This window comes from Psammomys obesus, unplaced genomic scaffold (genome assembly GCF_907164565.1).
Source record: "Psammomys obesus unplaced genomic scaffold, mPsaObe1.curated_primary_1811, whole genome shotgun sequence".
Lineage (NCBI taxonomy): Eukaryota > Metazoa > Chordata > Mammalia > Rodentia > Muridae > Psammomys > Psammomys obesus.
In genome coordinates, this window is record NW_026585895.1 from 41,832,321 (window position 1) to 41,859,588 (window position 27,268).

At 36.2% G+C, this 27,268-nt stretch overlaps 1 protein-coding gene across 1 annotated transcript in view; it reads left to right on the forward strand.

Moving 5' to 3' along the window:
* Positions 1–27,268, forward strand: part of Lrp1b (LDL receptor related protein 1B) — a 2,073,786-nt gene that overhangs the window by 1,949,400 nt on the left and 97,118 nt on the right. Inside the window, exons 72-76 of the mRNA XM_055599725.1 lie at positions 10,894–11,019; positions 13,082–13,219; positions 14,032–14,166; positions 16,665–16,784; positions 18,406–18,647. Coding sequence (XP_055455700.1) covers positions 10,894–11,019; positions 13,082–13,219; positions 14,032–14,166; positions 16,665–16,784; positions 18,406–18,647 — 761 coding nt within the window. The remainder of the gene's footprint in view (positions 1–10,893; positions 11,020–13,081; positions 13,220–14,031; positions 14,167–16,664; positions 16,785–18,405; positions 18,648–27,268) is intronic.

Genomic DNA, 27,268 nt, shown 5'->3' on the forward strand with positions numbered 1-27,268 from the left:
TCAGTGCAGAATATACACAAAATTATCTTCCATTCAGTATAAATATTTTAAAAGCAAACAAACAAACAAACAAAACATATTTTCTCTATGTTCAAGTTGCTCTTTACCAACTTGGTTTCAGGGTATGTGCAATGAAAAAAATACTAAAATTTAAGATCATCAACATAACTAATTTTTTATAGTTTTTAAAAATTTATTTTTAAAATATATATTCACTTTCCATCTGATCGAAGCTGCCTCTATCCTCTCCTCCTGGTCTCCTCCTACCCCCTCCTTTCTCTTCTACTCAAAAAAGGAGAACCCCCCCAACCCAGTTCAGCACATCAAGTTGCATGGGACTGAGCTCATCCTAGTCCCACTGAGACCAGGCAAGGCAGCCCCGCCAGGGGTAAGTGTTGAAAAGCAGGCAACAGAGTTCATTTCATAAATACCACCAGTTCAATACAGTAGGGGACTCATAGGAGGATATAAATGCCCATCCGCTACACACATGTAGGAGGCCCAGGTCCAGGCCATGATTTCAGGCTGCATCTCTCGTATTTTTAATTAATGAATTAATTAATTTACATCCTGAATACATTTTTCCCTCCCTCCCTCCTCTCCTCTCAACCCCTCTCCCCCTCGACCTTCCATTTCTCCCCCATCCACTCTTCCTCCCTTTCTCTTTAGAAAAGGGGAGGCCTCCCAATAAATATCAACCAGCCCTAGCATATCAAGTTGTAGAAAGGGTAGGCACATCTTCTCTTATTGAGGCTAGACTTGGCAATCAAGCTAGGGAAAAGTGTCCCAGAGGAAGTCAACAGGGTCAGAGACAACCCTGCTCTTGCTGTTAGGAGTTGCACATGAAGGCCAAAGGATACAACTGTCACACTTGTACAGAGGGTCTGGGTCAGTCCCATGCATCCTCTCTGATTGGCAGTTCAGTCTTTGTGAGCCCCAATAGGCCCAGTTAGTTGATTTTGGAGGTTTTCTTGAGGTGTCCTTGACCCCTCTGACTTCTGCTTCCTCCTCTCTCTTCCTCCCCCTCCTCCTTTCTCCCTCTCTTCCAGAGTATTTCCCAAGCTTGGCCTAATGTTTGGCTGTGGGTCTTTTTATCTGCTTCCATCAGTGTCTGGGTTAAGCCTCTCTGAGGATGGTTATGCTAGGCTTCCATCTACAAATATAGCAAAATATAACTAACTGGTAAAGGTGAGCTTCTTATCATTGCATGGATCTCAACTTGGAGCAGTTCCCTTGATTTCTGCTAAATTTTTCCCCTCACATCTTGTATGCAGGACAAATTGTATGGCAGAAGTTTTGTGGCATGGTTGGAGTACCAATCCTTTTATTGGAAGTCTTACCTGTTTACATGAGATGGCTGGTTCAGGCTCTATATACCCCATTGCTAGGAGTCTTAGCTAGGGTTTCCTTCTTAGATTCTTGGGAGTTTCCATTGCCCTGGGTTTCTAGCTTATACCAGAGATGCCAAATCCCGATTTTAGGCCAGTACTCTGTCTCTCTCTTTCTTCCCCTCTACCTGATTCCTCCTGCTCCTCTCCCCACCCCTCCTGCATTCATTCTGCTCATCTCCATCCTCAAACCACCACAATGTCTATTCTATTTCCCCTTCTCGGTGAGATTCCATAGTTCCCACTTGAGCCCTCCTTACTTAGCTTCTTTGGTTCTGTGGAGTGTAACACGGTTCGTGGTTATCCAATTTACTGAAGGAGTTTATCATCTGTAGGAGTTGATTGGTAGAATTTTTAGTTTCATTGTCATTTCATGTGTGAATAGTGATGCTTTGCTTTTTGCTTTCCAATGTCAATCTCCTTGATCTCCTCCAGAGATAGTTTTCCTTTAGCTAGAACTTTAAGTACTATATTAATAGACATGGAGAGGTGGATATCCTCTGTCTTGTTCTTGATTTCAGTGGTATTGCTTTGAGTTTCTTTCCATTTAATTTGATGTTGGCAATAAGATTATTTTAAATTAACTATATTATGTTTACATATATTCCCTTGTATTCCTGATCTCTACAAGATTTTTATCCTGCAGGGGTATTAGATATTTCAAAGGTTTTTGCACATCTGATGAGATAATCATGCAATTTTATTTTCTCTTTCAGTCTGCTTATATGGTGGACTACATTAACAAATTTTTGTATATTGAACAATCCCTGCATCTCTAGGATGAAGCCTACTTGATCCTGGTGGATGATCATTTGATGTATTCTCTGATTTGGCTTGCAAGTAATTTATTTAGGTATTTTTCCATCAGTGTTCAGGAGGGAAATTGGTCTGTAATTTTCTTTGCTGAATCTTTGTGTTGTTTGGGTATGATCTAATGATTCTTCATATTTCTTTGGTGTCTGTTGTTATGTCCTGTTTTTCACTTCTGGTTTTGTTAATTTGAATATTCTCTCTGTCTTTTAGTGATAAATGTTTGTTTATCTTGTTGATTTTCTCAAAGAAACAACTCTTTATTTTATTTGTTCTTTATATATTTCTTTTCATTTCTATCTTATTGATTTTAGCCCTCAGTTTGATTCTTTCCTACAGTCTTTTCCTTTTGCTCTTCTTATTCTTGTTTTAGAGATTTCAAGTGTGCTGTCAAGTTGCTAGTAGGAGTTCTCTTTATTTTTTTTTTATGTAGGCATTTTGTTCTATGAACTTTCCCTCTTAGCACCACTTTCAATGTGTCCAGTAAGTATGGGTGTGTTTAACATTCATTTTCATTGAATTCTATGAAGTTTTTAATTTCTTTCTTTCTTTCTGCCTTGACCCAGCACTCATTCAGTAGAGAGTTACTCAATTTCCATGAGTTTTCAGGTTTTTTTTTTTTTTTCTGTTGCTGTTGCTTCAAATCACGGTGGTCTGATAAGATATACTGGGTATTTTAATTTTTTCTGTCTGTTCAGGCTTGCTTTGTGATTAAGTATATGGACAGTTTTGAAGAAAGTTCCATGATGTGCTGGGAAAACATGTATTCTTTTGTCCTTGGATAAAATGTTCTGTAGATATCTGTAAGGTTCATAATATTTGCTAGCTACAGTATTTTTCTTTTTCTCTTTTGTCTGGATGACCTGTCTTTTACTATAGTGGAGTGATAAAGACTCCAAATAGTAATGTGTAAGGTTCAATGTGTGGTTTAAACTTTAGTAATGTTTATTTTATACATGTGGGTGCCTTTAAATTTGGGGCATAGATGTTAAAAATTAAAAAGTCATCCTGGTGGATTTTTATTTGATGAGAATGATGTGTCCTTCCCCATCTCTTTTGATTATCTTTGATTGGAAATCTATGTTGTTAGATTAGAATAGCTGTGCAGTTTGCTTCTTGGGTCCATTTGCTTGTAAAATCTTATAAAAATCCTTTTACCTTGAGGTAATGTCTATCTCTGATGTTAAGGTGTGTTTTTTGTATGCAGCAAAAGGATGAATCTTGTTTTGGAATTCATTCTGTAAGCATGTGTCTTTTAGGGGGAAATTTAGTCCACTGATATTGAGGGATAGTAATTACCAATGATGTTAATTCATGTTATTGTGTTGGTGGTGGTAATGCTGTATGTGGGAGTGGGTAGGTGTGTGTGTGTGCGTAATTCCCTTGTTTTGGTTTTGCTGCTGTGAGCATATTTATTTCCTTTGTTGTCATGGGTGATTTTAATTTCCTTGGATTAGGATTTTCCTTCTAGTACTTTCTGTAGGGCTGGATTTGAGGACAGATATCAAATTTTCTCCACCTATTGTAATTGAAAGTTTTGCTGGGCATAGCAAGTTAAAAAAATCTTTCATAATTTTGTTAAAAATATTTTCTCACTCAGGGTGATCTTTTCTAGTTCCCACAATTTGCCTACAAATTTCATGATTTCCTTGTTTTTTAATTGCTGTGTAGTATTCCATTGTGTAAATGTACCACAATTTCTGTATCCATTACTCAGATGAGGGACATCTGGGTTGTTTCCAAATTATGGCTATTACGAATAGAGCTGCTACAAACATGGTTGAGCAAATGTCCTTTTTGTATAGTTATATATGGCATATACTCATATATAAGTGGATATTAGACATATAATATAGGATAAACATACTAAAATCTGTATACCTAAAGAAGCTAAGCAAGAAGGAGGATCCTGGGTAAGATACTCAATCCTCATTCAGTAAGGCAAATGAAATAGACATCAGAAGAGGGAGAAAACAGGGAACAGAATAGGAGCCTACCACAGAGGGCCTCTGAAAGACTCTCAGCAGCAGGGTATTGAAGCAGATACTGAGACTCATAGCCAAACTTTGGGCAGACTGCAGGGAATCTTATGAAAGAAGGGGGAGATGAAAGACCTGGAGGGGACAGGAGCTCTGCAAGGAGAACAACAGAATCAAAAAATCTGGGCACAGGGGTCTTTTCTGATTTTGATACTCCAACCATTCATGGAGAAAACCTAGAACTGCTGCACAGATGTAGCCCATAAGCAGCTCAGTCTCCAAGTGAGACAGAGGGAACAGGGGCTGTCTCTGAAATGAACTCAGTGGCTGGCTCTTTGATCACCTCCCCCTGATGAGGGAACAGTTTTACCAGGCCACAGAGTAAGACAATGCAGTCAGTCCTAATGAGAACTGATAGGCTAGGGTCAGATGGAAGGGGAAGAGGACATTGAGCTGGAATTTTTCTCTTTCCTATTCTTCATAGGCTTGTTTTTTTTTTTTTTTTTTATAGTGTTCCTGATTTCCTGGGTATGTTGCTTTGGGATTTAGGTTAAACACTTTCTTTGACAGATGTTTTAAATTCTTCTCTCATATACTTAATGCCTGAGAGTCTTGCTTCCATTTTTTTTTTTTTTTTTTTTGGATTCTGTTGGTGATTGCTTGCATCTGTTTACTTACCTAGATTTTCTGCCTCCAGGATTCCTTTAGTTTTTCTTTTCTTCATTGCTTCTATTTCCATTTTCCTCTCTCAACCTGTTTTATTCATTTCTTTCACCTGTTTTTGTCTTTCCTAGGCTTTCTTGGCTTCTTTTAAGTGATTTATATACTTACTCCCATTATGTTTTTCTGGATTTCTGTAAGGGGTTTATTCTTTTCCTCTTTAAGGACCTCTATCATCTTTTTGAAGTTGGTGTTAAACTCATTTTCTTGTGCCTCTACTATGATAGAATATTTGAGAGTAGCTGCAACAGATATCTGGGCTCTGGTGCCATTGCCCTGGCTGTTGCAGATTGTGTTTTCACACTGGCATCTATGCATGTGGATTTGAGATGAGTTTGTGTTACATAGATAGGTGTTTTCTTCCTTGGTTATTTTTTCCTCTTCAGTCTTCTGGTCTTTGTGATCCACAGTGAGTCTCCATCAGAGTTGATGGATCGACCTTTGGAAGCTAGTTCAGCCTTTCTTCCTGTAGGGAGTACTGTTTGTCATGGCTTTCACCTCTTCTGGCACTGTGGCCTGCACAGTTCTGACTGGCACAGCCTGCACCTGAGAAGCAGTAAATAATTGTTAATATTATTATATCCCCCTTTAAAAAAATGGATTATTTTTTTACACAATATATCGTGATCACAGTTTAGCCTTCCTCCACTCCTCCCAGTTTTTTCCCACCTCCCCTCCCATCTGTCTTCTTTGAGATAATAACCAAACATAATAAAATAAAGTATAAAACCAAAAGCAGTCACATTAAAGGGGGACAAGGCAAATCATCAGAAGGAAAAGATCTCATGAGAAGGCACATCAATCAAAGATACTAAGGAGTTTCATTAAGAATACTATAATATATATTATATAACTATAATATATCCACAGATGAACTGGTGCAGACCTGTGTAGGCCCTGTGCTTTCTGCTTCATTCTCTGTGAACACTTTGCTCCGTTGCTTTATAGGGCCCTGTACTTTTGATGTCCTCAATCTCCTGTGGCTTTTACACTCTTTCTGCCTCCTCTTCCTTGTGGTTCCCCAAGCTTTAAGGGGACGTGTTTTAGAGCTATGTGTTTCCGTGTGTGTGTGTGTGTGTGTATGTGTGTGTGTGTGTCTTTCTCTCTGCCTAGTATCTGGCCTTTGCATAATTTCCTGTGAAGTGAAAGAGAAGGATTCTCTGATGAAGGCTGAATCAGGCACTGGTCTAGAAGTGTATCACACTACCATTAGGAGTCATTTATTGTTAATATTGTTTTATTTGGGTCTCAAGGCTGTCTAGCTTGTGGTTCTTGGTCACCTAAGAAGTGTCAGGTTATTAAAGATCTTAAATGTTAGCTCATGCATAGATGCCAGTAGAACTGTAATGATTTGAGCAAAGCGTACACATAAGAGCCAGCAACTCCTTTCCTTTTCTCTATTATTTCACCTCATCCTTATTAACCCTCCACCTTCCCTACCAGTCTCTTTTCCAGGTCTGGGACATTTGGTTACTCTTATGATCTATTTAGTTTATCCAGCACAACTGTGGGATCACTGGGTAGGAACTGTCTATTTTAGCCTAGGGAAGTTACCAGTAGGCACATAACTGAAGACATTTACTCCCTGAAAAAGTCAGTAGAACATAATTCAGTGATGAAGGCTGGGATGGGAGCTTCTGAACCAATCCTCAAACCATATCTGACTACTGATAACTCATTCATGTACACACCTAGTGACCATGACTGTGAGTTCATGATGACGATGCCTATGTTTTGCCCAGAAGGTGACATTTCACAGTCTTTGCTCATATCTTCTGGCTTTTGCATTTTTTTTCCTGCCTTTTCTTCATTAATGTTTTTGTGAGCCTTAAAGAGTATGCCATAGTGTGCTGATTAAGGCTGAGCACTTACACGTAACTGATTCTTTACATTTTATGTAGATATGAGCCTTTGCATCCACTGTCATTTATTAGAAAGAGAAGATTCTCTGATAAGGTTGAGGACAGTATTTTGTGATGGGTATAAATATAAATGTTTACAAGGCAAATTTGCACTAAGTGAGTTCAGCTAAATGACCTCCCCTGCCATGAGGTTTTTCTACCATGTTTATTATGCCAAGCATCGATTCTCTTGTGTGACACTCTTCCTGGTGAGATGTAATCATTCTACTCACTCCTGATAGAGAACCAACAAGAGAAAATAAAGTAAGAACACAAGCACAGTCTAACTTAGAGAGCCTTTGGGTTTTAGTCTAAGATAATTGCAGTAGAGTGGGTCAGTGTTATTTGCAGGAGCAGAAATGACTCAAAGACAGCTACATCACCAAAAGCCTACCCCCAAAATACATAATACAAAAGCTTAAAGCCTCACTGCACAATTTTCAGGCAGCTTGACAAATTGGAGTGTCTCTTGACAGGCATTTCAGTTTGTGTGAGTTTCTAGGCAGTTCAGCTAGACTGTACTTTTTATAGCTCCTGTGTCCGTTTTCTACTTTTTTCATGCTGTCTGGGTGATCTGGGTGTATTCTCGCAACCTGGCTGGTCTCTGACCCTTCCCGGTGGTTTGGCTATTCAGAGCTTCTTTTAGGAAGCTTAGTTACACAGAGTCTCTTTCAGCAGTCATTACTGCTTACATATGCTTGGAGGAAGAGGGTAGTGAATCATGTCAGTTTCAGCGATTTGCTGATGCCATTAAAAGTTGTTTAGCTCCTAGTCTTAAAGATCTTTCATGAAGAATAAAGAGTTTTTGCCTCCCTTTAGCATAGGCTGTGTCTTAACAAGCTTCCCTATGAGCTTCCTTGTAGGATCAAATGTTTTACTGCCTTTAAACAACCTTTGTCTTAATGTGTCCTTCCATCCAATACAGAATGTGTTATCTTGTGGAAGAAATCACTACACAGAATTGCTCTTATGGAATGGGACTAAAATCCAGTCAGAGAATGTTTGGCTACTTTCAAAAGAGTAGTACCATTAATTCACAAGTGGGAACATCTTGTCTGGCTGCTCAGATTCATAGCTTTTAAATATTTTAGATACCTTTTCTCCCTTAGAAGACTACACAGTACCTCCTGGACTATGAAAACCTCTGTCAGAGAGGAAGCTTGCATCTCAGCTCCAGCTTGATTTCTATGTATTATGCAACAAAGATTTGTGGTGTTCTCAGAAACAGAATTTTGTCAGCTAGTTGTGGTGGGCAACCAAAAACAATGGCAAGAACCTTTGTTTGTTTGTTTATTTGTTTGTTTGAGGGACCTCTGCCATACACCTAACCATTATCTATCCTGCCACTGGCCCTGGAGATACATGTCTTCAAGCAGTAATTTTTGCCAGCCTTGCAGTACACCATATTTGTTTTGAATCTTTTCTTTCATGTACCAAAATGAAGGCTTGGTAACAAAATTCAGGAAGGTGTTAGAAAGCTACAACATCTTCAAGCCTAGAAAATTTGATGCTTAAGTAAAGTAAGAGATATTTTTAACAGATTAGAAAAAAGAGAGACAGTACTTGGAAAATAACAGGATTTCATTAAATCAGTGGCATGGAGGAGACTCGGATTATGTCCAAGAGAAGACATTAAGTATATGGGGAAGCTAATTAAAAAAAAATCATACTTCAAGCTGTATATATGATATGGACAAGATAATAAAAAGATTATTAAGCCATGCAAAGTATCATATCATAAATGGAAAGTGATGGATAATTCTAGAGAAGAAAAGGATAATGTGTTAAGTTGATAGTTTCTCTGAGCATAGGAAATGTATCTGAGAATATTTAAGATATTGTTCTATAGGAGGCTTTAACAACTGAGGAATTTTTATGGTTCAGTTACCTGTTAAAATAGCTACATGTAAGGGATTAAATCAATCTGACATTTTCTCAGACAGTTGGGAATAGTGCTGCCTTAAGACCTAGCTATACCACTCCTGGGCGTATGCTCAAAAGATGCTCCACCATACAAAAAGGCATTGTCTCAACTATGTTCATAGCAGATTTATGTATAATAGCCAGAATCTGGAAACATCCTAGATGTCCCTCAACTGAAGAATGGATACAGAAATTGTTGTACATTTAAACAATGGAACAATTCTCAGCTATTAAAAACAAAAAAAAATCATGAAAATTTCATGTAAATGGATAGAACTAGAAAAGATTTTGCTGCGTGAGGTAACACAGAAGCAGAAAGACATGTATGTATATACTCACTTATAAGAGGATATTAGCCATATAATACAGGATAACCTTACTACAATCCAGAGACCCAAAGAAGCTAAATTACAAGGAGGACCCTAGGGGGATGCTTAATTCTCATTCAGAAGGGCAAACAGAATAGGCATTGGAAACAGCTGAAGAGAGGAGACAGGATGGGAGTCTGCCATAGATGTCCTCTGAAAGACTCCACCCTGCAGGGAGTCAAAGCAGATAGGGAGACTCACAGCCAAACTTTGAACAAAGCACAGGGAGACTTAGGAAAGAGTGAGGGAATAGAAGGACCCTGAGGGGATAGGAGCTCCATAAGAAGACCAACAGTGACAACAAATCTGGGCCCAGGGGGTCCTGCAGAGGTTGATGCACTGACCAAGGATCATGCAGGGAGAGGACCTAGACCCCTGCTCAGATGTAGCCCATTGACAGCTCAGTCTCCATGTGGGTCCCCTAGGAAGGAGAGCAGGGGCTTTCTCTGACATGGACTCTGTTGCCAGCTCTTTGCTCACTTCCCCCTGCTGAGAGGGATTTGCAAGACAACCAAGGAAGAGGATGCAGGTACTTCCTAATGTGTCTTGTTAGGCTGGTGTCAGAGGGGAGGGGGGAGGGCTCCCCATTTCTGAGGAATAGAGGATGGGGAGAGGGAGTAAAGGTGGGGCTGGGAAGAGACCAGGGAGGCAGCTACAATCGGGATATAAAGGGAATAAACTATAAGAAATAAATTTAATTAAAAAATGACAGGTTTGGGAACCGCTTCTACAATGTGTCATATCTACCTGGGGGTATGGATTATTGATAGTGAAGAATTTAAAACAGGGGCTGGAAAGATGGGTCAGTAATTGAGAGCCCTGGATCCAGGTCCAATTACCAGCCCCCGTGTGTACATGGCAGCTCACAGCTATCTGTACCTCCAGTTCCAGGGGATCCAAAAGGCTCATACAGGCATTAAAGCAGGTGAAAGACCAATGCACTGAAGTCAAATTAAAAAAAAAAAATCTGGAATTGTTATGCTCGTTTTTAAATTCTATTTCATTTGAGGTATTTAAGCTTCTACCACTCCTTCTTTTTCTCATATTTGTATTCCTCAGAGCCCTAGACCACACGCCTCCCTGTGCTGCATGAGGCAGGCCATTACCAGCTGACAAAGACCAGGCCCCACATGAGGCAGTTATCAGCTGTGTACAAACTAAAGACCAAACTAAAATCCCACACTTGGGATTAAAACAACAATACATTTATAAAACATAATTGAGTGTTTAAAAAAAACAAACTTAGATTAAATAGAATAATTTCTGTCTTTTGGCCGTTGTGTGCCAGTAATAAAACCATGGTGATAACTATAGCTCAAGTATTAAGTTGGTGCTGTCAGAGGAAAGTATGGGATGGAATACTGAATTGGTTGGAACTGAAACACTTTAAGTACATTATGCTGCTAGATAAAGTTTCCTGACTTTTATAATTACACATTAAAATGAATAACAAATATTGCCTCATAAACTTTAAGTACATATCTAAATATGTGCTTATACAGACAGTGTAAAAGAACCTAGGCCCAAAGCTTGATCCTGCATCCTGTCATACATACAGTAAGATCTACAACTGCAAATCAGATCATGAAGCTTGCTTCTGTCCTTATGCTATTTATTATCTGCAACTGTGTACTCTTCTGTAACTATTAACTTGAACAAAACCTTCTGTTTTTTTTTTCAGTATCCAAGATTCACCATTTTTAAAGACAAAAGCCAGTTTACCTTTTTAAAAAAGGAAAGTACATTCTTAATAAATCAGTGCACTGAAGGAGTCATTTTTTTTCTTCTGTCTTTATTCTTTCAGTCAAATTTCCTTGCCCACCCACAAGGCCTTACAGATGCAGAAATGACAGGATTTGCTTGCAACTTGAGAAAATATGCAATGGGATTAATGACTGTGGGGACAACTCTGACGAAGATCACTGCAGTGGTAAATCTGTTCAATTGGAAATATTGATTTAGGAGCAAGTTGCAGGATAAGAGAATAAATTTGTACTCTAAAGAATTCCTTGTGGATATGTGAAGATTTGTTTCTAGGCAGAAGAGTTTGTGACAGCCATGTAAAAGTCACCCCCTAACATTTCATCTGCATAAAAAAAAGCTGTATGACTGTATCTAAAGCCTGCCACTCAAGTACTTCACTCAAGATAATATCAATCTTACAAGAGAAACAAGATGGTTTAAAATAATTCCTTGTTGAAAGTAGAGATGGAAGGGGGGGATGGTCTGTATGAATTATGTGTAGACATATATATTTTGTTTCTCAAGATTCTGATAAACAAGAACTTTCTAGAGCAGAGATATATGAGTAACAAGGTTGACTCAGATACCATGCTGGACCCAACCTCATCTAAGACTGTCTGCAGCAGATAAAAAGTCCTGCTTTCTGAAAAAGTCATATCAAAACCTTCTGCTGTAGGAGATTACTACACACACACACACACAGCACACACAGAAACACATGTAATTTATATCAAGTGAACATATAACAGAAGAGGACAAAACCTAACCAGATATCACATGCTACCAAACAAAATCTCTAGTACCAAGATTGGGTTATATCTTTTTCAATTGTTGATCCATGGGTTCCTATAGACCCCTCCCTCAACACATAAATTACTGTTTATACTCTGGATAATACCCCACAAACTGACAGTGCAGAGTGTATTGCTGAAGACATACTTGAAGTAGAGAACATGAGAAAAATCTAGGTAGTGTTCAAATGACAGCTTCATTCCTACTGGAAAGCTTTCATGATAGTTAATAGTGCTATGAATATTACCAAAGGAGAAAAATGATGAACGATCAAAACCCAGATGGGAAACCTGATACTACAATAATGGCCAGCCTGACAACATAAGATCATTGGCTCAACAGTGGCACAGATATTATGAAAGTAAAAAAAAACAAACTCATTTTAAGTTAGACTCAAGGCTTGATCTACCAGATGGAAGCCATACCTCATACTCTCAGTAAGGGTATGAATCTGAGTCTAGACAAGCCATGGTTCTTAGAGTATAACCTACTGCTGTTATTGTACTAAATGCACATAGTAATAAAATGACATACTGACCCATAGAGCAGTATGTTTCTTAATTTTTGCCAAAAATGTTTCTATTTCAGTAGACAGTGATAAATACAGATGACCACAACTAGTCAGTGTGCAAAGAATGCGAGACTTAGAAAGCATCAAACCAAAGAGGGGTATATATACCACACTTCCTCCCTCAAGGCTGAGATTTATGTGAAAGAGCAAACAGAAATATGAAAACACAGAGGAGGTGGATGACTTCAAGGAAACTGTGTTTTACAGACAATGTACATATGAATTATCAGAAACCATGACAGCATGCATAAGCCATACACAATCTCAAGACAGGCAAATTCCCAACATGAGCGCTGCAGGGAGTGAAAGTCTGTCTCCTCGATAATAAACAATTCACAATTGATAGGTGCTAGAAGAGGGAAAGTCTGTGAAGTTGAACTGAGTATATCAACCACAACCCAAAGTATGAGAACCATGCTCAGGAGTCATTGGCCTAGACAAACTGGACATTTTCTTTTATCTTGTTTTGTTATTTATTTCTTCATTTAAATAAGAGAAAGATAAATAAGAGAGAGACAAATAAGAGATGAAGTTGGGCAGGTAAATCGATATGAAATATCTGGGAGGAGTGGAGAAGGAGAATGAATATGATCAAAATATACTATAAGAAATTCTCAAAGAACAATTTAAAACATTAAAAATTCTACTTGGGATTGATATTCATACATTTTTAATAAAAGCTGGATTTTGTTTAATATAGGGAATATTTTCATTTTCTCACATTCTAAAATCTCCAAATATCTGTTTTAGCACGTAGAACTTAAATTATAAGACATAAAATTCTGTGTTTCCATAGAATTTAGTACAGTCTTGAACACAGCGTGAGCTCAGTATGTTCAGTTTGATCATGAAACACTAACTAACCAGGTTCTCAATGCCTCCACAGGTAAACTGTTATTTAAAGCCACGCCTTGTAGGAAGGATGAATTTACTTGCAGTAACAAAAATTGCATCCCCATGGAGCTGCAGTGTGATGGGCTTGATGACTGCGGAGATGGCTCGGATGAGCAAGGCTGTACAAAGAGTGAGTGGCCTGAATGAAGGGAGTGCAGAAAGCCAGATGGGCTAACACGAACTATTCTGCTCTGTGCGGAGAGGACTCTTCACAGTATTCCCGTATCGGACATTGGCTAAAGTAACATTGCCTGGAACAGAACTTAACTTTTGGACCCTAAGATGGGATGGTTTGATTTTGCCATACATTTTATCAGTTGATGTAGTTTAGAGACAGCATGGTGTTTTCTCCGTTATAGTACTCCTCTGATTTATTTACCCTTAAAATACTTTAAAAAACTGAAATTAAAACTGATGTACTGAAATTATGGGGAAGACTTGCTTTGTTATAACAGCATAGTAACCCTGTTTTCCACTCAGATGTCGTTTTTTGTTAGTGTGTGCAGATGTAAAAATGGAGCAAGCTATGAATTTAGCCTTCTGGCCCCTGATGAATTCATCCGCAGGGAAGTAGTAAAAATCTTGAGGCCATCCCTAGAAAGGGTTCTGGCTTTTGGAGAAGGATACGGGATGGATAAATGTTCTGAAGATGGCCTTTCAGGAAAATCACTGACGCGTCACTCAGTTTTAGGAAGAGGTGTGGCTTGAAAACAGCTGTCAGTATCAGTGTTGGCAACTGTTCTCAGCTGTATTTAATGTAATGATTTCAGTTTTTTTTTCTTTCTGCCCTTCAACCTTTATGAGAAAAAAAAAAGAGTGTTTGAAAACTAGAATATTTAATGGGAGTTATCCATGTAATAAAACATATATCAAATTCAAGGAATATACTAATTCGAAATCCGGCATCATATTAGTTTTGATTCTGCTATCTTTAAATCCTAGCTCCCACTGAGCACACCTGTGAGAACAATGGGAAGTCTTGTGGAGATGACGCATATTGTAATCAAGTAAAAACATCTGTTTTCTGTCGATGTAAGCCTGGATTTCAGAGAAACATGAAAGGCAAGGAGTGTGAAGGTACAGTACATTTTCTTAGCAGCTTGTATTCAAATCCGTAGCTTATAAAGATTCCCAAGACAGCTAAGTTGTGAGATGACTGGGGACTGATTTTCATAAGAGCTGTCTGTCTGTGGGCTATCATTTCACTTACGGGAGAAAAAGAGTCTCTGGCGCGAAGAGACTGCTTCATTGCACCAAGTTAAGCATCCATGAGACTACAAAGCCTCTCTGAACAAACTCAGACCTGTAGGAATTGGATTTGTGTCATAGCAATTCTGTTTTGAAATGCAAATAATGAATTTATTGTTTAAGAACTATTGAAATATTAGACCTATTTCATGAAACAATGTGTTTGAGATGATCCATTTCTCCTGACTATGACATTTCTCATGCTGTAGCACTTCAAGAAACTTGTAAGCTTTGTCCAAGCACCATGTTATCAATAATCCTTTATAATATGTCTTGAAAATTCAAAGCTGGTGTCTAAATGACATTCTCATCAATTTGCTTCTGATCACAGAAAAATTAGGCATGAAGTAAAGAGAGAATACCAGAGTAAGTCATACGTAAACATAACTTACATCAGGGCTTTAACTATAGAGTCATAAAGTACACAACCAAATATGTATTTGCAATTTTTTCCAACAAAACAATTTTTATAATTATATTTAACTATTATTATAACTTGAAATAATCTCAGGGGTCTGTCTGGCATACTTCTGCTAAACACAAATTATTGTTACTTTTATTAATAATGTTATATGTATGTATACATGAGTTTATGTGAACACACAGAGGCTAGAGATGGGGACCGTTCCTCTATGACTCTCCATCTTGGTTTTGTGAGATGAAGTCTCTCACTGAACCTGAAATTCACTGATTGGTTGGACTCCTTGGCCAGCAAGCTCCAGAGATCCTTCTCTTCTCTTTGTTCCCCTTTCCCAAGTGCTGGGATTATAGGTGTGTTTTTTGTTGCCTAGAATTTTATGTGGGACGTGGGGATCGAAGCTCGGGTCCTTGTGCGTGTGCATCAGGCAGTGTATTCCATGGGTCGTCTCCCCAGGCCCATAAAAACATTCTAAAATAATTTGCTCTTCTTATCTCTTTAAATTCATGGTTTTAAAATGCCTTTACATTTTATCAAGCAACCTGAAAAAACCTAATTAATTATACTCACATGAAGATAAAAGCCAAGTTTCTATACACTGAGTAATCAGCTCAGGTGGACTATTTTCTTATTACCATGTGACACTGAAAGTTGATAAACTAAGTTTTCTCTGTTTTAATTAAAACCATTTTTCTTTTTATGGCTCTCTGTCAATTATATGTAAAATACATACCCACAGAAACTCTTCAGGCATTAGTTCCGACAGTATTAATTACCTGAAGAGTCTGAACCTGAAGGCTGTGTTCCTGTGGATGCTTACTAACTTAGGAATTCTGTTCTCAATATTTTCTTATTTTATTCTCTTGCAGGTAAAATACAGCCATAACTATATTTGTCATTTCATATTGCCATTTGTTCACGATTTATACACACCTCTGTCATAGATGCAAGTCAGTTCTGCACATTAGTTAAATATGTGTCTAAAGTAAATATATTTTTATAGTAAAGAAAGCAATTTCCATTTTATATTGAGAAAGAAAGAGGCATTACCTAGATTTTGTAATGTAGTTTATTAGGGTCCTTCACTTGCTCATGTAAGAAAAGAGAATAAATATTGTTGTTTTATATTAAACTCAAAACACTTTCCTTGAAATAACCAGAGGAAATAAAGACCAGAGCATTGAACAGAAACAGAAAAGATTGAAGGGATGCTGTGTGCAGACACGGTGAATGTATGAAATCAGAATGGCCATATTAAAAGATGAGGAATCTTTTACAAGGTAAAACACAGGTTTATCATAGATTCCATGTCAAGGGTAAGCTGTAGAAAGAGCTGACACCCTAAACAAAGCAGAACAATCTGCTATAATTTAGATGATTAAGTGTTGATGATACATGTTACTCCTTCCCTGAATAATTCTTTCTGATATAAAGTAAATGTTCATTTCTGTTTATATTTTCAAACACAGAACGTAGTTGGAACTACAATGCTTCAGGTGTCCTTGGGGAAGTGCCATAATAGCACAGGGAACAGAATGCCCAAAGTTGAGTGTATGATTTCACTGTGTCATATGCAGGTGTGACTGAGAATGGTTTGGTCTAGCATTGAGCCTTTAGAGAGTTGTGGAATGCTAAACAGAAAAAAGTTACTTTACTGTACTTAATCTAATTTGAGGCAAGAAGTTATCTTACAGTCTTATTACATAATTTAGGGCAATTAGTTCTAGGCTCTATTTATGTCCTTAATTCAGTGGCATATTTTAAATCACAGACATCACCTGTGACTTCTTTACTTATTGCTGACTTAGCCCTACTCATGTGCAGATGGGTGCTCAGGTTTTCTGTTTAGTTCTTAGAGGAGTTCTTAACTTGCAATAGTGAAGATGGATGCTGAGCTCTTCTCTCGTAGATCTCAATGAATGCCTGCTGTTTGGCATATGCTCCCACCACTGTCTAAACACACAAGGATCCTATAAGTGTGTCTGTGACCAGAACTTTCAAGAAAAAAACAACAGCTGTATAGCAAAAGGTAAGGTAATTAAAAAAGCATTTCAACTCTGTCATGAATATCTAATGGAGAAAATTTGTATGTTGCGTTTTATCAAAAGACTTATTCTTAAAAATATAAATATGTATATATTAAGACAATGTGACTATTTTACTTTGAAATGTGAACAATTAAATATTTCCATTTAATTAAAAATATCATTTCTTTATTCTGGAAACTTCCAAAGTCTCCTTTGGGAGCACTTTGCAACATCTGCAATCAATTATGCTGGCCTGCACTGCCCCACTGCTCAGCACACCACTCAAACTTGCCCCCTTGTGTCTGTGCCTTATCTTCTTAACTAGCCTAATTCAAAGTGGTTTACAGGAAAAATCATTAAATATAAAGCAAAAGGTGTTAAAATTACGTTGTGTTTGAAGCGGTTTGTCAGTAGAATAAAATATTTAAGCAGTAGTCTGATAACCTAAATTAAGTGTTTCCATTGATGGTTCTGTTTCAGTGAATGTAAAAATTATTGTACCACTGTAAAACCCTGAAATCCTAAGGGCTAGGATTATAAAAAGGAGGTTGTTTGTGTATAATTTTTTATAGTTTGAGTATAAAATCTTATTTCTAAATTAGTTTCTTCTCAACTTCCTGATACAATTTTTAAGTTGAATATATATTTTATTGCTCATGTAATTTTAGAAAATTATATAGCTTTAATAGTCTCAGCTACACAGTATAACTAATAAGACAATTTTATGACAAAACTGTTGCGATGTCATGTATCATGTATGTGAACAGTGTTAGGTACACTTAAATTTGAGTCCTATGACCATACTTTCAACATGACATGGCCTAGAGGAGGTTATTGAGGTCCTTGAGGCTCGGTTATTCATTTATAAAATCAGAATACTTATATTTATTTCAATGAGAAGCTTGGTTCTTCACTTATAAACTCACAGTACTCATTTATTCCCATGATTTCTGTAAGAAATTGAAATAATTGAAAAAGAACTAACATAATATCCAAAGAATACTAAACATTGAGGAATATTTAGACTATTAAATATATTGTATATTATCAAATTGAGTGAGATAAAATGTGGTTAAAACTTAAATAATTCAGGCCACCATTTGCTTACAAATATGATGTATACAACTTTTCAAGATGAATTATTATTATTATTATCATGGTTATTTAAAAATAACTATATATGCAGCTCAAATTGCTCTACGTTTTAATTAATATTTTAATAATACCAGAATCTCATTGTGGTGTTCCTTTTCAATTAGTGTGAAAATGATAATAGTATGTGTTACAAGTGTCAAAACTTAGGGTGTACTGTTGCAATCGATTAGAAATAAATTATAAATTACAAAACTTTAATGTAACAAATACATCCTTTTCAAATGCCAAATGTATGCATATAAATTAAGCTTTTTAATTAGAAAAAAACTAAATGACTGCTATAGATTATTGTAAACTATTAAACAGAAATCAAATGTCATGAAGAGTAATATATGTATCATATACCTGATTTTTACTTTGGAAGAGATTGTATAAAAAAATAACAACTCAAGATAATTTAAGGTACATCATTACTTTTGCTCTAGTTGAAATTTCTTCTATTTTGTATTTTATTATAATAATCTGCAGGCTCTGAAGATCAAGCTCTCTACATAGCTAATGACACTGACATCCTGGGTTTTGTATATCCATTCAACTACAGTGGCGGTCATCAGCAGATTTCTCATGTTGAACGTAATTCAAGAATAACAGGGATGGATGTGTATTATCAAAGAAATGTGATTGTCTGGAGTACTCAGTTTAATCCAGGTGGGATTTTCTACAAAATGATCGATGGCAGAGAAAAGAAGCCAACGCATAGTGGCTTGATTGTAAGTAAATGCAGAGTGTTTGAAGGCCATGCCTTCTTTCCACATTCTTCCTTTAAAAAATAAAATCAAAGTGCCTGAAGAATTAAGGTAATCAGTTATTCAGGCCACATAGACATAAATATTTCTCTCTATTTTCGTTGACGGCTGTTTACTGTAAATTCTGGTTTATGTTTTATTTGAATGTGTTTACCTTTGCTACTTAAGAATGAAAATGAATAGTAGTTTTGAACATTTTTTATTTTATATCTAAAATGCATATATATATTGTATATATAAAATAAGCAAAAGCATTTTTCATCTTACTGTGGTAATGGAAAAAATATGTTGTTTTTTTTCTTGCACTAAAAAGTAATGTGACATGGGGAAAACTTTTTCAATTTTGAGACTATCAGAAATCTACTTATGGGACAAGAAAACCAACTAGAGTTTCACTAGTCCGTTTTTTGAGAAGGGCATTTAGGAGAGCATTGAGAGCATTTGGCTGATCTATGAAGGGCATGCTGATTATCACGCTGAGTTGTGAGAAAAATAAAGCAGACCACTCTCTTGGATTTGCAGTTTACTGACAATCTCTGTTTGTGATAAAACGTATCATGTTATTGGTGTTTTGTATTTTGAAGTAACCTGGAAGAAAAAGATAGATGGATATCTCTCTTGAAGGAGCCTGGCTTTTTTTCCATACATTTCACAAGTCAAGGGCCCTACAGCAAGGAAGGTCTAATCGAATTCTCACACTTGCCGTGCACCGTGGTGCCTGTTTATGCTCCTCACTATTGCTTACAACAGAATCCATCATAAAGATATAAGCCAAATGACTGCTCTCTGATGAGCTGTGGGTCCCATTCTAATTAGATGCTATAAATAAAAATGTAAGCTACATGAATACCATTTGATGCAATATTGAACACATTTTAATTAGGTTTTTAGAATATATATATATATATATATATATATATATTTTTTTTTTTTTTTTTTTTTTTTTTTCATTTAAGCAAATGCATTGTGGGGGGGGGGGTGGGAGCACATGTACTCATGAATGCAGGTGCCTTTGGAGGCTAGAAAATCCATGGAGCTGGAGTTACAGATAGTTGTGGGCCATCTGACAAGGATAGTCTGAAAACTTGGTCCTCTGCCTAAGCAGCGCACATTCTTGATTGCCGAGATATTTCTTCAGGCACAGTTTAAAGAGTAACAGAATTAATTAATGAATTCAGGTTTAGATTAAATATGCAGTTAGTAAAATGTCCTGTGTAACTGAGTTGTTTTTTTTTTTTCTTCTTCTTCTTCAGACCTTTCTCCCGTAAGCAGTGTTAGGTAAATTTCCCTTCTACTCAGAACAGGTCTAGGACAGAGGGGGGAAGTAGGAGATCACATCGTGCAGAACCGTTCCTTCTCCCTCTCTCTCAGGCCACAACCGAGTGAGGGTGTGTGCGCCCTGCAGCTCTGAATGAAAATAGAGCCGGTGCTCACTCCACTCATTCAAATGCAGGTTGCGTGTGACTTCATTCATTCGCTGATGGCGTCATGAAGGGCATTGACTGGCCTCAAATTCTCTCCTATGCTTTATCAGTCCTTTGGTTTCTCTGATCTAATAGTGTTAGGTGTTGGGTTAATAACTGATTAATTCTATGTCATACAATTATTACAGATTGATCACTTGCAATATATTACTTTTTTATATTGACCATCACATTTTGTAACTATTTAACTGCTTGCAATGACAATGTTCATGGAATTGCCTGGCAAGATGCTATGTGCTACATGTTGTACTTAAGATGATTTGCATCTCTGATATCTGATCTGATTCTTGGTTTTAGATACCATTTAGATGTTACAATAATTTTGGTATAATTTTCCAATTCAAGTTATTTTATTTAATTTTGCTTTTAGGTAGGCTTATATACTCAGTGTTCTTTAGTAAGCACATATATTATAGCTCAAATGTCAAAATGATTTAATATTTGACAACTAAGTTTCATTTTAATTCAGGCATATATTTGTGTGCGCATATTTGATTTACACAGTGTACATATTTCTTTACATTTATGTCCATAGATTTTTTTCTAACTTCATTACAAATTGCTTGTAATCAGGGTTAAAGGTTTTCATCAGGCTTGTCTAAAACTGGGTATGAAATATAACTTAGGTTTTAATGATTATGATGACTTTGTTAGAAGGTCTAGACTATTTTCTCCAGTCCATTCAGAAAGAACATAATTAGCAGCATTCACCAGGAAAGCTGTGAATTACTGTAGAATAGTACTCTCTACTAAGGAACATTAATGTGCTGATAACTGAGTCAGCTAATAGCTAATAGCTGACTCAATGCCAGTATTGTAGAGTTGAGGACTTTCAGGCCATGGGTTTTGCCAGGTGTCTCTACATGAAGTTCTACAGAAATTTCAGGCACTACAGTATCTTTAAAATGTGAAGATTACCCCAATGAAGACAATTGCATTGTGCTCTTTTCTATTGTTTTCTAATCCCAGTGACTTAATGGATAAAGATGGAAGAATCTTGTCTGATTTAGTGTATATTCCACAGAAATTTACATGTTCAATTGCACATCTAAAAACTAATTATTGTATTGAAGCACACAACTTCTAAATCCCATTCCAGGTAATAAACATATGTGATTTCACAAACTCATACAAGTATTTTTGTGTCAATTTCTTATCTGAGCCCATAATTTCTCTGTAAGCCAACTTGTGTATAAAGAAACATTTATTATGCTACCTAAAGTTCTGTGTTTCTAAGAGTTCCTAGCTGGTCACCAACTGGTTCAGAGAATACACAATCTATTTTATCTTGTAAGTTTTGATATAAGTGTTGAAAAATACTGACTAAGGATTCTGTGATTCTTAGAAAACAAAACTCAAAACTTTTCCCAAAAGATGATTATAACACATGGATTTTGCTCTCTAAATCTACAGGCAAAGAAGAGAAAAATCACATGTTCCAATGATTGAATGATAAATACATTAGGGTTTTTGTTTTGTTGTATTCTTCTGTCAATTTTTTCTATTTTTTGAACTATATTAAAAATTTTACATGTAATACATTTTACTCATATTCTTTCCCGAGTCTCCTCCCAATCCTCCCATCTTCCCTACCTACCCAATTTCTGTTCTTCCCCCACCATCTCTCTCTCTAAAATGAACAAACAAATGGAGAAAAAAAACAACAAAACAAGAAAAATATAAAAAGCAAAGCCTACAGAGTAAAAGAAAGTAAAACAGGAGGGCAAAAATACTAAGGCAAAACAAAAAGTACACAGAAGGGATTTGTTTTGTACTGGTCAATTATTCCTGCGCACAGAGTCTAAGCTAGAATGTAGTTGACACTCCATTAGAAAACCCATTTGTTCTTTACTAGTAAGTATCAACTAGAAATAGCTACTTAGGTGTGGGACCTTGTGTCTCCTTCTCAGTTTTAGGATTTTGTCTGTATTGAACTTGTAGTGTCTTGTGTATGCTGTCATCACTCTCTCTGAATTCATACCTGGATTGATCCTTTTGTATTTGGAAGACACTCTTTCCTTGGAGTCATCTAAGACCTCTGCATCTTGAAATCTTTCCTCCACTTCTTTCTCATAGATCCCTGAGCCTTGATGTAAATGGTTTGATTTAAAACATCCCATTTAGGGCTGAGCACTCCAAAAGTTTTTCACTCTGTTCATTGTCCATTTGTGGAACTCTTTGTTAATTGCCAACTGCAACAAAAATAAACTTTTCTGATAATTGTTGAGTGATGCTCTGCTTCATGGGTATAACACTATGCAATTAATAATCATTTTGTCACCATTCTATTTAAGCAGAATAATAATAGGGTTTCCCTTGAGCCCATGATCTATGTATTCTCCAAGTTCCTGGACACATTTTCTGTGTAATGTATGGCTTCCATCTCACAGAGTGGACCTTAAAAATCCAATTTTAAAAATAAGTAGCTTGTTACTCCCATAGCCTTTATGCCATGATTGCACAAGTATATTTTGCACGCTTGTCTCTATTGCCAGTACAGTTTGTAACTGGTTGATACTGATGATTACTTTTGTTTTTGTAACATCAGAGTACCTTCTCCTTTGCTCAGTTTAGAGGGACTTGTTCTCATGTCTTCCTCCAACCCATCTGGTTCTTACACTCTTTAAGACTCATTTTACTTGGGGTTCCCTGATCTCTGAGGGGAAGAATTTGAGGGAAGCCTCCATTTAGAGCTGTGTGTTCTAAGGTTTCTGTCACTCTGTGAGTAATGTTTGGTTGTGGGTATCTGTATATTTTCCATGTGCTGCAGAAAGGAGTCTCTCTGATGATGGCTCGATCTATGAACCTTCTAATATGGCTTTTTATTTTTTAGTGGCAAGGAAACCCATGAAAATGTTTGGAATACTAGATATGATTACACATTTGCATTTAAAATTCAGACTCAGCTATTTACAGTTAAAAAAATACTTGTGATTTTTCTATACCCATGGCCTGTACAATCAGGATAGTTTTTTTTTTTTTCTCATTTTGATATGTACTTTAGTTTTTCCAAAATCTTGAGTTATATACTTTATTTACTTGTGACTTTTGTTATCTTTTAAAAGTATTTTTTGAGATTTTCATATGATTACATGATTTTTTCCTGCCCTTTCCTTCACCCAAATTCTCTTATATACCTGTTGTTGCTCTCTTTCAAATTCACGACCTCCTACCTTATTCATTATTTGTTGTTGTGCAGCCTGGTTGTTCTGTGTAATGTTAGTAGATTTTCTTCTTAGGACTTTTAAAAATCTGTCTCAGAGCTGGCTGCAGAGTCCTCCTCTGTGGCCTAGCAGAACTGCTCCTACCTTGGGGGGTGGGGAGTCAAAGAGCCTGACATTGAGTTCCTGTCAGAAATAGTCCTTGTTCCCCTTACTATGGGACACCAATTGGTTATTGAGCTACTACGAGCTTCGTCTGAGTAAAGGTTCTAGGTTATATCCATACATGGTCCTTGGTTGGAGAAACAGTTTCAGAAAAAAACCCTGTGCCCAGATATATTTGGTCCTTTTGGACTCCGCAGCCAGCCCTGAAGATACCTGATAAAACAGGGCCAGACGAAAGGGGAGGAGGTCCTCCCCAGTCCGTGGATTTGGAAAGGGGCAGGGAGAAGCTGAGAGAGGGAGGGTTGGATTGGGAGGGAATAAGGGAGCAGGATACAGCTGGGATACAGAGTTAATAAAATGTAACTAATAATAATAAACAGTAAAAAAAAGAGCTTTCATCATCTTTTTTGTTTGTACAGTTGCAATGTTCTTTCTAACAAGACAAATGGAATAATTTTTCTCCTAAAGAATAAAATCACCTGTCAATTGAATTAAAAAAAATCTGTCTCAGAGGTTTTGCTCTATGGTCTCTTTTTCAGTGAATTCCATGAGGTTTGTAACAATTTTCTGGCTCTTGTCTTTAGTCCACTTGTCTTATGTTGCTTGAGTGCTACTTGTTTTTGTTTTTACTAGATTTGTTTGCTATGGATTTGAAACTTTATAACATTGTGGTTAGATACAATAGATGAAACTATTTAGATTTCTTTTTTCTTAGGTTTTTAAGATTTGTTTTGTGTCTCAACATGAAGTCTGTTTTATAGATTCTTCCATGAAATGCTGAGTAGATTGGATATTATTTGGTGTTTGGTTGGAATGGTATAGATACCTGTTAGATCCATTTGATACATGATATTCTTCAATTTTAACATCTCTGTTTCTTTGCTTATTGGTTGATAGAATGATTCTGATTGATTCATTCATTCATTGTCCAGTTAAGCTCTGTATTGGAGAAAATAGGTGATTGAAATTACCTAATATTTTTTAGTTGATCTGTGTCTTTAAGTACAGTAGTACTGTTTTTCTGAAATTGGGTGTGCCAGCATTTAGTGCATATATATTTAGAATTGTAAGGTTGTTATTGGTTAATTGTCTCCTTGATTAGAATAAACTGCTTTATATTGCTTCTGGTTAGTTTTAATTTGAAATATATTTTGTCAGATATCATAATATCAATGCCCACTTACATCCTCCCTCATTTTTTGAAATATCTTTACTTTATCTTTTTCCTTATGGTAGTTGATATATTTAAAGCTAAGTTGAATTTCTTGTAAAGAACAGAAAGATGAATTTTGTTTCTTAATTTGTTGAACTAACCTATTTTTTTGCGGATGGCAAGTTGAGACCATCAATATTTTATTTTATTTTTAAAAAGTGTGTATTGATTGTAATTTTTTTTCTATTTATGTTCCTGTTCCTTGTTTATGTTTGGTAGGAATAACCTCATTTATTTTCTTTTTATAGTCTCTTGGCTATGCTTGTTCCTCTCTTCAGTCTGATGTATTCCTTCCAATATTCTCGGTAGGAAGAGTTTCATGGACATGAATCATTTAATCCAGTTTGTATCATAGGAAATGTCTATATCCTCAATTATGGCAGAAATTTTTGAAGGATCTGGAATTCTAACTTGACATCCATGATATATTGGAGTTCATTATTCCAGGCTCTTTTGTTTTTCAAAGTTTTCACTAAGAAATCAGCTGTATTCTGGTGGGTTTTCTTTTATATACAACTTCTGTTGTTTTATTTTCCTCTTGCAGGTTCCAATATTCTTTCTTTTTCCTATATAATTAATAGTTAACTATGATATTCTATGAAAATATATTTAATATATTTTCTGTTCTTGTCTCATTAGTGTCCTGTATGCTTCTTTTATCCATGTAGGTATATATTTTTTAATTTGGGGACGATTTCTTCCATTATCTTAATGGATATCTTGTTTCATCTATTGGTCTGGGATTCTTCCCCTTAATTTATTAGAATGTGAATAGAAGACTTTATATTTTAGTGGTGTCCGAAAATTTTCATTCTCTCTGTGTCTGTCTGTCTCTCTCGGTGTGTGCATATTTAATTTTTTGGTATTCTTAGTTTTTGTGGTCTAATTACCTTATCTTCTCCTCATATTCTACTTTCTACTCAATTCATTTTATTTATAAGGCTTTCTGGTGAGTTTTCTAATTGGATTACTGAATTTTAAATTCCATCTCCCATTTCACCTTGAGTTTTCTTCAATATTTTTATTTCTTTACAATTTTCAGCTTTCAAATACTGGATGCCTTCATTATTTCATTCAGACATATCTTTCTAATTTTCTGGGCACCATTCAGGCATTATTACTGTTTTCATTAAATTCATTTAGCTCTTTATGCCCTTTTAAAACTACTTTAATTCATTGATAAAGTTTATGATTGTACCTGTAAATTCTGTGTCCAGATGATGATTTAGTTAATTATTATTTGAGAACATTTCTCTGTTACTGGTTAATTTATGGGGAACATGGATAATAGACTATCATCACCATTCAAATCGTTTCTGATTATGTGATGAGGCCTGGGCATATAAACTTCTTTTTTGTGGTTTTGTGTCAGACATCAGTGGCCTAACATCTTTCTCATATATAGTTGCCTCAGGCTTAACCTGGGCATAGAGCAAGTGCCTGAGGAAAGCCCTACAGTTAGAATATGGTACTGGTAGTCTACTGTGAGGTGAGTCTACAGAGTAAGCCACTAAATTTTCTTAAAATATGTAGCTAACTATAACATTTATACAAAGAGAACATGGTTTCCAGAATTAGAATGCTTAAACTTCTCTTTTAAAGATCGTTTCTCTTCCCGTTTTAAAACAAACGTGCTTACTAAAGCTTCTTTATTACTGAAGCTAGAACTGTGACAGCCAGCTCTACAGTACATAGTGTACATAGTATACAGAATTTAATATCAATTTTGTTTTTCGATTTTGTTACAATTAAGCTGGCAGCTTTTCTATAAACTCTAATGATTTCATTCACTTGACTAATGTATTGATAGGAAGATGCCTCAGGGCCCCTAAATTATCTGTATATTTAGAGATCTTAGCTGGATAAAGACATTTTATTTTTTTCTGAAGAAATCCGTCAATGCATGTCTTCTAGGCTGTACATTAATATTAACAAAGCTTATGTTTGTCATGTGTTTACATACTTGCAAAAGGGACATGTCACTATGTCAGGTATATTGAACCGTTGTTGGCTTATCCTAAGGAACCAACGAACAATTTTATGTTCACTTCTTTTCTCATATAGCACATGTTTTGATTTGTTTTGATTTTCTGCTTTTTTAGGGTTAAATGGTTCATGCTATACTGTTCTTTATTCCTAGGCCATTCTCTTTCCTATCTCTGTGTCTCAGTTTAGATCATCTCTTTTTCTGTTTGTATTTATCAGATTAACTTGAAATTGTAATCAGAGCTTTCCCTTTCTCTCTCTGTCTCTTGTCAATATCTATTTCCCATGAACCACTTATCTCTGGGTACTATCATTCAAAACCCTTGTACACTCATGAGGCCCCAACCCTATACAAAGAACTGCAAGAAACTGAGGAATACTGAAAATGAGGAATATCATCTTATCCTGGGTGGAGCACACTGAATGTTTATCTAATACAAAATGGTCAGCCATGAAAACATACATACGATTATTTTATGCTGATTAAGCAGGTTATATTTATGTGTTCAGAAAGACATTTATATGTGCACATACATATTTTCACTTATGAAAAGTAAATTAAGAAACCTCGAATTT